The 13000-nt window shown below is 33.8% G+C and overlaps 2 protein-coding genes across 2 annotated transcripts; both read left to right on the forward strand.

Moving 5' to 3' along the window:
• Window positions 1-157: 157 nt before the first annotated feature.
• On the forward strand, window positions 158-4342 carry LOC149418485 (uncharacterized). The gene is made up of 3 exons (XM_089638520.1): window positions 158-279; window positions 763-867; window positions 1947-4342. Exons 1-3 carry the CDS (start codon window positions 271-273, stop codon window positions 2118-2120), a joined length of 288 nt encoding a protein of 95 aa, XP_089494646.1. The 5' UTR covers window positions 158-270; the 3' UTR covers window positions 2121-4342.
• A 1053-nt stretch (window positions 4343-5395) lies between these two features.
• Pal2 (Peptidyl-alpha-hydroxyglycine-alpha-amidating lyase 2) lies at window positions 5396-12945 on the forward strand. The gene is made up of 6 exons (XM_089638521.1): window positions 5396-5625; window positions 5707-5891; window positions 6936-7134; window positions 7925-8152; window positions 9213-9497; window positions 10242-12945. Exons 1-6 carry the CDS (start codon window positions 5464-5466, stop codon window positions 10350-10352), a joined length of 1170 nt encoding a protein of 389 aa, XP_089494647.1. The 5' UTR covers window positions 5396-5463; the 3' UTR covers window positions 10353-12945.
• Window positions 12946-13000: the final 55 nt, after the last annotated feature.

The raw sequence follows: 13000 nt of genomic DNA on the forward strand, positions 1-13000 counted from the left end.
TTGCCACACCAGATGAATCCAAAATCCATAACATCCCAAAAATGAACCCCTTTCACGGGAAATTATCCCTTATGCAAATTAGTAATGAGGTTAAGTTTGGCATGAATATTGTATATTTCTAGTAAATTGTGTGAAACGTGCATAATATACGAGTACTCCAGAAGGCGTGTTTTCATTTACGTCAGAAGAAAATAGGAGATTTCGGTTATGAGAGCATACGTCATACGAGGTGAAGATAAATGAAAACCGGTGCTTGTCTCGGTTCAGATTATGATTAAGGTAGGTACATTCTCATATTGAGTTACGGTAATTAAATTCAATAATAAAAAATGAAATTCGATTTCAAGACAAAACATAAATAATCGTAAAAAAAAATATTTCAGGAAAAAGTTTTCTTTTATGTTAGCAAATTAATAAAAATTCATATGGCGAGTTTTCATGTAACGATTCATTCAATTGTTTATTAGAATTTTAATAAGTTTCGTACCTATACTTTATAAACAATAATTTATTTAAATACGGAATGTAAGCGATGCAAAAAATGAGGATCTAGGGAAATAAAACAATTGATCACAATTATTTTAGTTCATTGTTTTTTAGGGTAAATTTCTTAACAATGAGTGATTGCTTTAGGTATTTAAGTTTTTGTAATTGGAGTGTTAATTAACCAGGACGGTGTTCATTTAGTTTGAAACCCTTTCATTCCCCTGTGGGCTTCAAATATTAAAGTAGTTTAATAACAATTAATTTATTTGTTTAAAGGTTTCCATATTTATTCTGGTGGCTCTGTGTACGTCGATGTGTCGAGGAAGAGCTGTTACTAAAAGAAGTTATTCTGATCAAACCGTGAAGGGATATTTAACCGAGGTTTGTTTACCAAATACTTATCATGTTTGTTCTCATAAAGTTGGCATCACATTACATTTCGCAAGTATCTACCTACAAATCGCAAGCAAGTGCTCACAACTATTGAGTGCGGCAACCACCTCTGGTCTAGAGCCACCAGACACCTGAAAAAATATTTGAAATTCGTTTTATTCTCCTATTTTTACTGACCGACTGAAGTTTTGAAGTTGGCAATGCTGCACTTGTTCTGTTGGCATTTAAATAGAAGGTATTTTGTAAAATTAGCTCCACTGAGCCGGGAGCGAACTGTCGTTTTTACAACTCGTTTTTGTGATCAACAGTTCGATTTGCCGAGTTGTGTTTCCTTCTTCCTACAATACGAATCTCTTTAAGACCATTTACTATAGTTAAAAAGACCCCCACTCTGTATTCCCAAAGATGACACAGGCCTCCTGTGAAAATGTTTCGCGGAAAACGATTCAAATATAGACATTGCATTTAAAAAATAATGACGTCTTTTTTTGTTATTTATTTTTGGGGTGTCATGCCGTGTTGCGCTAACTCCTTCTTTAGCCAACGTTTCGGACAGCATTGCAGTGTCCATCATCAGGGCAGATGTGTTAGTTATGCAAATAACACATCTGCCCTGATGATGGACACTGCAATGCTGTCCGAAACGTTGGCTAAAGGAGTTAGCGCAACACGGCATAACACCCCAAAAACAAATAACAAAAATACTATTGGCCGTGAAAATCTTAAATCATATTTAATAATGACGTCCTTTGAAAAAAAAAATTTTGCACGTGAACACTTATTATTATAATTTTTATTTATTAAAAGGGAATTAATTTTTTAAAATATGCTAAACTCGGATGAAGTCAGTTGGTTTTATTAAATCCATAAAAATCAATGTTAGGCCAGGCACACATGGATAACTTTTGTCACAGCAACAGTATCGTCACTGTTTCAAAATCCATTGCGAAGCGCGATATGGCATTAGGGTTACTTTTAATTACTGTAATCCATTTAAAAAAAGTGACTGTTGCGTGACAAAAGTCATCCGTTCGTGTTTAGCATTATTTTTTAATGTATTTGAACAGAGAACTTGCTGGTGGAATGAAGTATGCAAAGAAGAGTTCCAGACGCTTTTCCGCTGCAGATGTCCCCAATGGTCCTATTGCAGGAGCCCGGGACGGTACTACAATGCGGTCTGCTCCATGACAGGAACTGGCTATATCTGGACTCAACCCCAGTCCGGCTGGAGCGACACCTAGCAGTTTGACAACCCGACTCACTAAATAACTCCATTATAACTAGCCAACTAAGAACAAAGTGTTCTGGAATTTGGGGTGTTTCACAATAATTCTAATGAAACACAAATAGCCAATCAGCACATTATATGTTTTTAATTTTGAAAAGTCACATTTAAATGCCGATTTTATGTCTGTTTCAACTTTGAACAAATTGTGATCAACAGAAAGACACAATTTCGTGCTGTTTATGCTTGTCAACTGATCAGAATTTATATTATTTAGTAAAACGAGCTGATTGGCCATTTGATGGCAATGTTACATTTGAATATCTACTAAGGACGGATTGTTTCGGAGAATTTGAACAATTCTTCAAATTTCAAAGTTAATTTTCCAGTTCTGTGAAAGATTTTTTCAAGTTATGTCATTATTTCAGTTTTGTCATGCAACTAGCCTGTGATGATATAATAACAGAACTTGAATAGGACTTTCACAGTACCCGGAAATGAACGTTGAAATTTGATGAATTGTTCAAATTCTCCGAAACAACCCGTCCTAAGTCTTGCTGTTATATAACTAGCAACAAGTTAAAGAAAATTTGCAGAATCTGTTAGTTTATAACTGGAATATAAAGTTTGCCACAACTGTTTGTTACAGAAATAGCACAATATTATACTGAAGTGTTAAGTTTTGCTGTCACACATAACTAGCAACATTGTTAACGACATATTTCAGCATCTGTTAGTTACGTAACTTGCCAAATTGTTTACAAAATTTGCAACAAATGTAATACCATACAAAGTATTGTAACTAACTAGTATTTCGTCGAAAATGTAAAGTTTACCACATCAGTTGGTTATGTGTTATAAAACTAGCCAAATTGATTTTGATTGTAAAATTTTCCGCAACTGTCAGTTAGGCATCTAACTAGATTGTTCTGGAACGTTTATTAATTTAAACTAAACTGTCTTGGAATGCAGTAGTAAATAATTATTAAAAAAAAATCTGGTTTGTGAACTTTGCAGCACTTGTTAGTTATTTAACAAGCCAAATTGTTCTGAAATGTACATTTTTAAAGAAATTGTGATAATATGGCTTTTTAAAAATTAATGTGTGTTGCCGAATTTTTTTAGATTGTGAGGTTTTAGTCTCATTAGCACAAACAAGTGCATCAGAAAAATGCGTATTAAATGAGACATGAAATAATAAAAATCTTTTAATATCGGTCATCCAATAATCATTATTTGTAACTTTTCTCGACAATTTGATTATTAGATAGATGTTTATAAAAACAACAGATTCCTTTTTGCTGGATAGAAGTTTTAAAGGTTCATCTCACTTTTAAAAAATTGCACATAAATTATAAAGGATCAAATTAATGATTTGATTACTACTAAACCTAAACTACTTAAGAATTAATGTATTATAAAATCGTGTTCCTATATTATCATCTCTTCCTAGTTTCAGCAAAATATTTGAAAATAGTAAAGTAATTAATTGCATATAATATACAACTGTCAGTATGTACCTCTTTCGTATATCAGTCTGTTATAGTAACGAATTATTATCTAATTAACTTTAAGCCAGAGATTTGTTTTCTGTAGTAGATGTAAGAACTACAATGCCCAGAGAGAGGTCGTACGGGACGTCATAGTTCTAGTACCTTTTTTCTTTTCGTTTTCATACAAGACGTGTGAGAAGGAAGTTTTTTCGTTGATGATGTACGTACGACCTTTCTGCGGGAGTAACCCCTGTATCCATCCCGTAACCTCTGGCGTAATACACTTTTACTACTTCTGTACGGAACTTATAGGTCAACGCAACTATTTGCTCGCAATGTCATTATCATCATAAGCTTTGAAAAATGAACTTAACTGTAAAGAAAATGACACGATGTCATATTATTAGTGCGTTCCATAAATTTCAATTGTTATAAGAAAATTGATTGTGGAAATTTGGGCTGAACCAGAAATTTGGTAGTAACTAAAACTACTAGTGTTATTATAAAACTTTAATTACTTGTCAGTCGACAAATAATGTGTTCATTGATTTAATGTTATTTGTTTTATACTTAAATACTGACTATCTGAAAATAATTATAAGTACTACTTACTTCTGATTGAAAAACGTTTTAGTCTTTGGAAAAGAATTGTTTCTCGGAGTCTTAAATTATTTACATATGTAAATAATGTATGGTTGTGAACGATTTTGCATGTCTTAATTATAACACTATGTGTTCATGTTAATAATGCACAAGTATTATTTTAGTTAAAATAAACTATATTGACACTAAGACATTATGTATTCATTTTTTAATTATTCTGGCTAATTTAGGGTTGCTTTAAATTAACTGTGCATATTACATTACGACGCAAGGCGAAAATGGTAAATAATTACATTTGTCTGAATATTTTCATTAATTTTTCATAATTTTTAATAGTCTAAAATAGGACTAAAATTTGCAAAAAATGAGTTACGCTAATTCATTAGCAATCCTCTTCAAATTATTGGTAATCCGGTTAAAATCGGGATGGCAGGCCATTTCCTGAAAAACTATTTGTAAATTCCTAAAATATCGGAACACGTGTTCATGCACCTGCATTTGCCTTGATAATATAAAATTACGAAATGCGACAATATTAGGATTTCTACTAACACGTGTTCCGATATCGTGATAATATATTCGTATTTTACTAAAAGTTTTCTTAATAAATTAGCTATAATCATTTTTCTCCCAGCACAAACGAGTGGATATGCATTTTCGCATTCTGAAATAAATATAGCATTATTCACAATATTGCCCTAAAACAGGAGAAAAATATCATCGAAAATTATTCAATGAGAAAAATAGCATTAAATTTCCACTGGGTAATTTCTTTATACCTTCAAAGTTTGAAATAAATTCCCGTATTTTATACATTACGGAAATCGTGATAGCAAACTTAGTTATAGATTAAAGTTTTGATTGTATTATAAAAGTTGGAAAAACACAAATAATATCTTCTTGTTCGAAATTACATGTAAAAAGATTAATTTGGAAAAATCTATATAGAAATAAAATGAGAAAACTGTTTCAGTGGGCATATAATTATTTTTTATATGTACATAAGTAATAAACGGACGGAAGTAAATAATGGACCTCAATAGAAAAGTAATTGCGTACAAGCGAAGCCTATCAGTAACAAAAGTACCATTCAATTATATAAACACGAGTGAACTTCATCTAAAACCTTTTCGAGAATAGAAAAGCGACGCATGCGCGCAGCACCCTGCAATCGATATTAAAATCCGTCGTCAGCCAAGGACGTTTTCCTAATTTGTTGGCCAAAGTCCACTTACGGCCCCTTGTTCAATCGAACACGGAGCAATGGCGGTCAAGTGTGCCTTGCTTCTTGCCACAGTATTAATTATAAGTATAAGTAATGCAAGCGCGCGGCCGCAAGAAACATACGATGAAGAAGGAAACATATCAGCGGAGTTCTTCAAAGAGGTGAAAGAGTTACTAGCAGCGAAATCAGCATTAGAAAAGGTGAGATTGTACGAGTCAATATGTTTACTAATTGGGCAGCTGTTAGCGAATCTTCTTAATAATTGGTTGGGTTTGTTTCAGGAGAATGAAAACGACCTGAATCGGGAGACGGAGAGGGAGTTGCAGATATCCGGGCCACCTGTTCCCCGGGAAGTAGAGAATTGGCCCACGGAACCTCTGGACGCGGGACAGATAACAGCTGTTTCCATCAATTCAAAGGGACAACCTGTAATCTTCCACAGGGCTGATCGCGTTTGGGATGAAAGGTAAATTCTACCTAATAATATTAATATTTTAAATATTTAAATACAGCAAACAATATATCGCGTTTCTAAGCCGTAATTCACAATGTTGTAGATTCGTATTCTGTTTAGCAGCGATACAACTGGATTAAATCTTAAATTGACTGAAACTAAAGCCGACATAAAATCTCGTTTGAACTTTTTTTTATTGATGCAATAATATTATGTATCTTCAAACATTATTTGATAATGTGGGCCTCATCGGGTGCTTTGCCCGTGCCGAGTATAATAATGAATTAGTATTGCCATTTTCTCGTGTTAGGAATTGTCTGTATTTCAGAAATGTTTATAATATATTTTTTATTGCTTTTTTAATTATTTTTTTACTTACCGTAGGTTAGAGTAAAAGAACTGACGAAAGAACACAGTTCCAAGTATGGTATTTTTGCGGTATATTTTCTCTTGTGCTAAGTGCAAAAATACACGGAAAAACACAACACATCATATGCTCTTGTTTTAATTATTTTTATTTCTATGGATAGTTAGAGAGATCATGGTATTTTGTCATTGTGGCTACATAGTGATGTTGAGAATGAAATGGTAGCATCCGGCGGTGTCGCTTGTCGCATCGTACAGTTTTGATTCCCCCCGAGGGAACTGTTACGAAAATGAGTAATGAACTCTATTTAATAAGGTGCTCTGTGGTTTCCACATTCACAATATACGGCACAGGATACGTTTCATGCTTTTCTAGAGAGAGTGAGAATCCTGATAATTGTTTCCACCCTCAATTCATAGAGGAGTCTATAATAGCAATACCACAGCCTCAAACACATCAAGAATGAGACGATATTCGTGCTGGTCCTTACGAGGACAGGTAAAGTCTAGCGGGGCATTTGTTCTTCATTTGGTACTGATCCGATTTAACTATTACCATATTTCGGATCTTTCGTTCGTCCTGGATCCGGGGACTGATTCTTTGGTGACCTCGTGTGGCAGAAACTCCTTCAATTCCTCCCAAATCCGGGTGTTTGGTGTCTTATCTGGTATTTACCTTTCATGTTTCAGCTCCTTCAACGAGTCCCACAGCTATCAGCATCACAGCCTCGGTCCCATCAAGAAGGAGACGATATTCGTGCTGGACCCCGTGACTGGGTCCCTGGTGGCCTCATGGGGCGGAGACTCCTTCTACATGCCACACGGTCTGACGGTGGACAGGCACGACAATGTCTGGGTCACGGATGTGGCCATGCACCAGGTCTTCAAGGTGAGGATGATTTAGTCAAATAAATTTTCTATTGCGAATAAATAATAATTCTGAACGACTCACAATATTACTTCTTCGGAACTAACTAGATAAGTACTTATTTTCTTTAATTTTCTGTGTTGAGTTTGATAGCCATTTTTTGTCTGTATCTCCTAATTATGTAAAATAAATCCTAGAGAGTGCAAAAACGGCTATACACTCAGTCAATTTTCCTGCGGCAAAAAAAAAAACTTTCCAAACGCACGCCCAACACTCGTACAGATGTAGATATAAAAAAATACTGCGGACCTCCTAAAACCTAATTTATGACTTAATTACTATTCTAAATCCTGTGTACAGGCAAATTTCGTAGCACCAAATCTATTCCAGTTCCTATTCACAGGCAATCTGCATAGCACAAATCCCCGAAATATTCTTTCTACATTATTCGTTCTCAAATAACCTAGTGGTTGATCCGTAAATGAGTTTTTACAAAAAGTGAATACAAAGATATGTATCATTTTCTGTAAGCTTTTTAAATTCCTTTACAAGGCTTACTGCAAATATTAGGATTGCAAGTGATATCTCCAAGCTTCAGCAGTGATGAATCTCTTCAAAAGTTTGTGTCTAAAATACAATAAATAAATTCTACCCTCAACCCAACCATTTCTCTTCTGCCTTTAATTCACAAACTTTCTAAAGTATCTCTGTGTTCTCCAAATAGTGATGACATTGTTCCACTGACTTCAGGAAGTTGGTCCAATATTTCTTTATCCACATATTTGAATTAAATTTAATAATTTATTTAAAGTACACTCCCGGCCATCGCTTCCCCCGTTTGACGTTGGGAGAGGCATTCCGTGGTGGCTCTCCTCGTGGCCCGAGGGTGCTCCTGTGTATGCCCACCTCCGTGGCCATCGCCACCACTGGAGAGGTGTTTGTGGCCGATGGCTACTGCAATAATCAGATCCTGAAGTTCAACGCCGCCGGAGGTCTGCTGAGAGTCATGCCAAGGCCACCAGAATTCTTGTCACTCCAGGTAACAAACACAAATAGAATAATAATAGAATAAGGGCAAGTTGTTTCACAAAAATTCAAATTTAACATTGTCATCAAATCGCCAATCATTTTTTTGAATTTGAAAAGACCTGGTAAAATGCCGATTCTTGGTTTGTTTCAGCATTTGAACAAATTGGATCAGCAGAAAATACAACTGTCACATTGTTGTGCTTTTCGGCTGCTCACACCTTGGTAAAAACCTGAAACTGATTGAGAATCGGCTTGGATCTTTCAATGTCAAAAAAATAAAATGGCGCTGAATGTGCATATAAGGCTGAAGGGAGTGGAAGATGGGAGGGGAAGGAGACTGGGAAGGTTAAACCATACCTGTCTATAGAGATCTGGATACTGCCAGTGATCATTTTAACTGAGGATATCTTCAATTTCATTACGTCTAAAACTACAGGAAATAAATAGATTTTTATTAGCCTTGTTCAGCAATTGAAAGAGGACAGAAGAGTCAGATTAAATTTTATTTATTTATTTATTGGGTCAACTTTAAGAGAAACATGAAAAGGATAAACATGCAGTATAACAACACCTACTGCTTGATGTTTGACCTTCCCAGATACTGCAGTGCTTCCAACATGCTTACGGAAGGACGAGTACCAGGTTTTACAAACCTCATAAGAGTTTGGGTAGCAGGTTTTAGGGAGAGGTCAAAAAACTCCAAAAATGTCCTAATCGTGGAATCCCAGTCCACTCAAGCATCGCAGCACACTGGAGAATGTTGTTGACCCCGTCAATCTAATGCTTAGCGTCTTTTTTGTTCTTGTTGTTTTTATTATTGTATATGTTTTATGGGATGTGTGGGATTGCACAAACCTCTCCACATTCCGGAATAAACTCGCTATTTTTATTATTGCCCAGCCATTGAGGGTACAGTGTAACCTAATAAGATGAACCTAATATTTTACAACAACTAGCCTTTAGGTTTCTGGGTATTCTGTAACTTTGTAAGTAATTTCCCAACAGGAGTTACCATTTTCCCACTAGATCAGCAACTCCCTAGAACAATAGATTAATTTCTGTCCCAACAGGTTCCCCATGGCCTCGCCCTTCTCGAGCACTTAGACCTGGTTTGCGTGGCAGACCGAGAGAATATGCGCGTGGTGTGCCCCCGTTCGGGGCTCCGGGGGTCCCCATCCCCGCTGAGCCCTCCGGCCACAATCCAGGCCCCCGACCTAGGCAGGGTCTTCGCCGTGGCTGCCCTGGGTGACTTGGTGTATGCTGTCAACGGACCCACCTCGCCCATGATACCTGTCAGAGGCTTCACGATAGATCCACGCTCCGAGAACATCATTGATCATTGGGGACCTAAAAAGGTGAATTATAACAACCTGACATTTTTAAATACAAAATATGGAGATTACATAAAGTTAAGTATTGCCAGATATTATTATTAGTTTATCATGATTGTCATTTAGACTTTAGTTGTGATCCTGCCGCTTAGAGTTCAGCTGTAACATATATTTTTGTAAAAGAAGTACGCCTTTACTGAAATCATGCCGAGAGTCATCGATTGACAGCAAATCTTTTCTTGGTCTATGAAATGGATAATTGAATCATCTTATATCATCACTTAAGTAGTAAATTGATATCTTTAGCAATCTTTTGCTAGCCAGGAATCTGTTTTTTACTACTAATGGAATATTTTTGAGATAAAATACGTAATAACAAGCTGTTGAATCTAAGTTTGGTTAGATTTAGAACGGTCACTTCTTTATGTATTTACTTGTATATTTCAATAAAACACTTGTTTTTTTCTGAAACGTTAAAAGAGTTATGATAAGTTGTAAATGTACTACTATGTACAAGAATTTAAAGAATGCATATCCATAGATATAACTGCGTAATTAAAAAAAAAATATTTGTGTACTTGACCACAGCAGGTATTGGAAGAATTTTTTTCTATGGAAACTGGTTGAAAAAAGATAATTTACTTCGGCTTAGTGTTACGCCTTTATATTGACCGCGCACCCAAGTGAAAATTAATGCATTTAGACAGTGACATTTAGCATGTAATTTTTCTTTTGTCCCAAAATATATGGTGATTTATTTTGTTTCAGGGCTTCACAAATCCTCATTCGATTGCTATTTCCCATAATGGATCCTTCATGTACGTGACAGAGATAGGCCCCAACAAAATATGGAAGTTCGAGTTAGTTATTGAGAACTGACAAACCGTTATCTACTGATAATATTTATTTTGCCAAAAAAATATTTAAGGTTTATAATTATTGAGTTAAAAATTAAGTGTAATAAATTTCCCTGAAGGTATTACAAGCTACATAAGTATTCTCACTTGAGTAAAACAGTGTTATCGTTGTAATGTTTCTTAATAAAACACACATATCTATAACACGTAATTTAGCACCATCTCTTTATGGTATTTGAAAGCATTGCTTATATCTGGTACCTTGAATAATGGTTTCTCTAAATTGATTATTCCAAATTAAATTTAAAATTAATATTACATAATATTTGTGTTTGCTCTTTTCAAAATGTATGTACAAGATAAAATTTAAAGAATTCAAAAATATTTTATTTAGAAACAAAAAACACTGGAATATGATTTCTATTATTTTCATAAAAACACAAAGTTGAACTCCAGTCACATACATAATATTTATGTAGTTATTTAGGCAAATACGGTTTTTACATCATTTCAAAACAATGAAAGGTATTAAAATTTCATTTTGATTTATTTCAAAATGAATCACATTTTAAGGTTAAACACGACGTTCGTTATATTCTATGTGTTCATAGATGGCGTTAGTTCATTTATTTTATTAAAAAACGCATTTTGCAAGGTATTGCTTTACAATATTAAGACAAATTATTTGCAAAATGAAACAAACACTTAGTTTTAAACCACTTATTTTGAGGTATATTCGTTGAAATAAAATATAATTTTGTCCTGAAGAAGATTGAGTCCAATCGAAACCGGTCGACGGATATACCTCAAAATAAAGTGGTTTAAAACTAAGTGTTTGTTTCATTTTGTATAATGTCAAGCCATAAAGTGTTTGCTTTCTTCGATAACAAATTATTTGGTTGCGCCCGTACATATGCAATATGAATAAACAGTTTTGTCCGTAAAAAAACTCAATTCTTTCAAGAAAGGCGTACAAATACAATATTGGATTGAATCGTCGGTACAATATGATATGCCTTTCTCGAAAGAATTGAGTTTTAAACGAACAAAACTATTTATTCATACTCATATTCCGTATGTACGGGCGCAAACAAATAATTTGTCTTAATATTGTAAAAAGGGTACTTTAATAAAATAAATTAATTAAGGCCATCTACAGAACACGTAGAATATAACGAGCGTCGCGTTTAACCTCAAGTGAAAAATATTATACCCTCATTTTGGTAAGTAAACTATTGTACTAACAAGTAGAAATATGGTAACATTAGTTCAAGTAAAGATTAGAGTGCTCTTGATTATTGCACAATATTTAATGGACCATATACTAATAAGGCATTTCAACTTATTAGAGAATTTAATATAGAATGAATAGTACATACCTACCGAATATAGAAATACATATTACATAATGTCAAAGTTTTTCAGGTCACTTTCATTTAGAAGGGGCCTATTTTTATTTAAAGAAGTATTTAGTTTTGTTATGATTGAGAACCATTTAATATAATCTGGTATTTATTAGTAAATCTTTGGAGAAAGTTAGGATACAAATTCAATGGGTCCGGGTATGGTAAATTGACAATACGAACTAAACAGGTGGAAAAACTTGTTTTATCATACAATAACTTCTAACTTCGTAAAATTTTTTGTGAAGATCTCTCTGTATCATAACATGCATGGAAAAATAAATGTTAAACTGAGTATGTGCGCCACATAGTTTGGAAACTTTCAGTCACCAATAAGGAACCCCAGTGATTTTTTTTTGAATATTCACTTTCTAACTTAAATAGTTAATATATATTTTTTTATTATTTTATCATGTTTACATGGTTCAAATAATTTTTAAAGTTTGAATTTTTCAGAGCCCACCAAAATGATCAAAATCTGGCAGTGTAAGTGTGATGTCATGCTTTCATAATTTTGTCATTTAACAGTAAGGCCACTCCCACATGGATCATTGACAAAAGTTTGAAAAAAAACTTTTCAAATAAATTGTATACATTCAAAATTATCTGCATTCTTCGTAATACACACAGCCGACCAAACTGTGAGGAGCGGCCTAAGTTAACTAACCCGCCGACCAGTAACAGGGCGTTTAAGTCTCTTATGTTTTTAATCATTTTTATATAATAATTTGTTAATTCTGCTTATAAAATGTTCAGAATCAGCATTTACTGAACAGTATTCCAAATGAATTTTTTTTTTGCAATATTCTTTTTCACTGGAGTTACTCGTTTTATATGAAAATGTTAGAATATAAATTCCTTTTATGTTCGTAGTGTTACATAAAATAATCTCCTAATCTATTCAATGGAGATTACCACTGGTCACCTCATATACCTACTATTTTGCAATAAATACATTATTGGCAGAAAGTTTTCAATGTTTTTGTAAAAAAGCACTACCAGAAAATTGTTTCAAGTCGTTTGAAAAATAGGTGAATTGGATTATACAAGAAAAAAAGGATGGCTTTATGAATTGTTACAACGTAGTACAATAATAAGTTGCAATACATTATGAACCGAGAAATATTAATTAATGTAAAAGAAAAAGTTTTCAATTTAATTTCATAGTTTATTATAATATTATTATAGTTGGATGAATGTTATATTAAATAAAAAATGCAAAAAAGAAAGAATGCTTTTTTATTAACATTATTTTTTTTAAATCTTT

The sequence above is a fragment of the Hesperophylax consimilis genome, chromosome 13 (genome assembly GCF_061612785.1).
Source record: "Hesperophylax consimilis isolate HC1 chromosome 13, BYU_Hcon_1.0, whole genome shotgun sequence".
Classification (NCBI taxonomy): domain Eukaryota; kingdom Metazoa; phylum Arthropoda; class Insecta; order Trichoptera; family Limnephilidae; genus Hesperophylax; species Hesperophylax consimilis.

What these genes read in the sequence shown, in the direction of transcription:
- LOC149418485 (XM_089638520.1), top strand. An exon ending in TGAAGGGATATTTAACCGAG is followed by an intron (nt 868 to 1,946) that starts GTTTGTTTACCA and finishes GTATTTGAACAG; the next exon opens with AGAACTTGCTGGTGGAATGA.
- Pal2 (XM_089638521.1), top strand. Translation starts at nt 5,464, where the DNA reads ATGGCGGTCAAGTGTGCCTTGCTTCTTGCCACAGTATTAATTATAAGT. An exon ending in CGAAATCAGCATTAGAAAAG is followed by an intron (nt 5,626 to 5,706) that starts GTGAGATTGTAC and finishes GGTTTGTTTCAG; the next exon opens with GAGAATGAAAACGACCTGAA. An exon ending in CAGAATTCTTGTCACTCCAG is followed by an intron (nt 8,153 to 9,212) that starts GTAACAAACACA and finishes CTGTCCCAACAG; the next exon opens with GTTCCCCATGGCCTCGCCCT.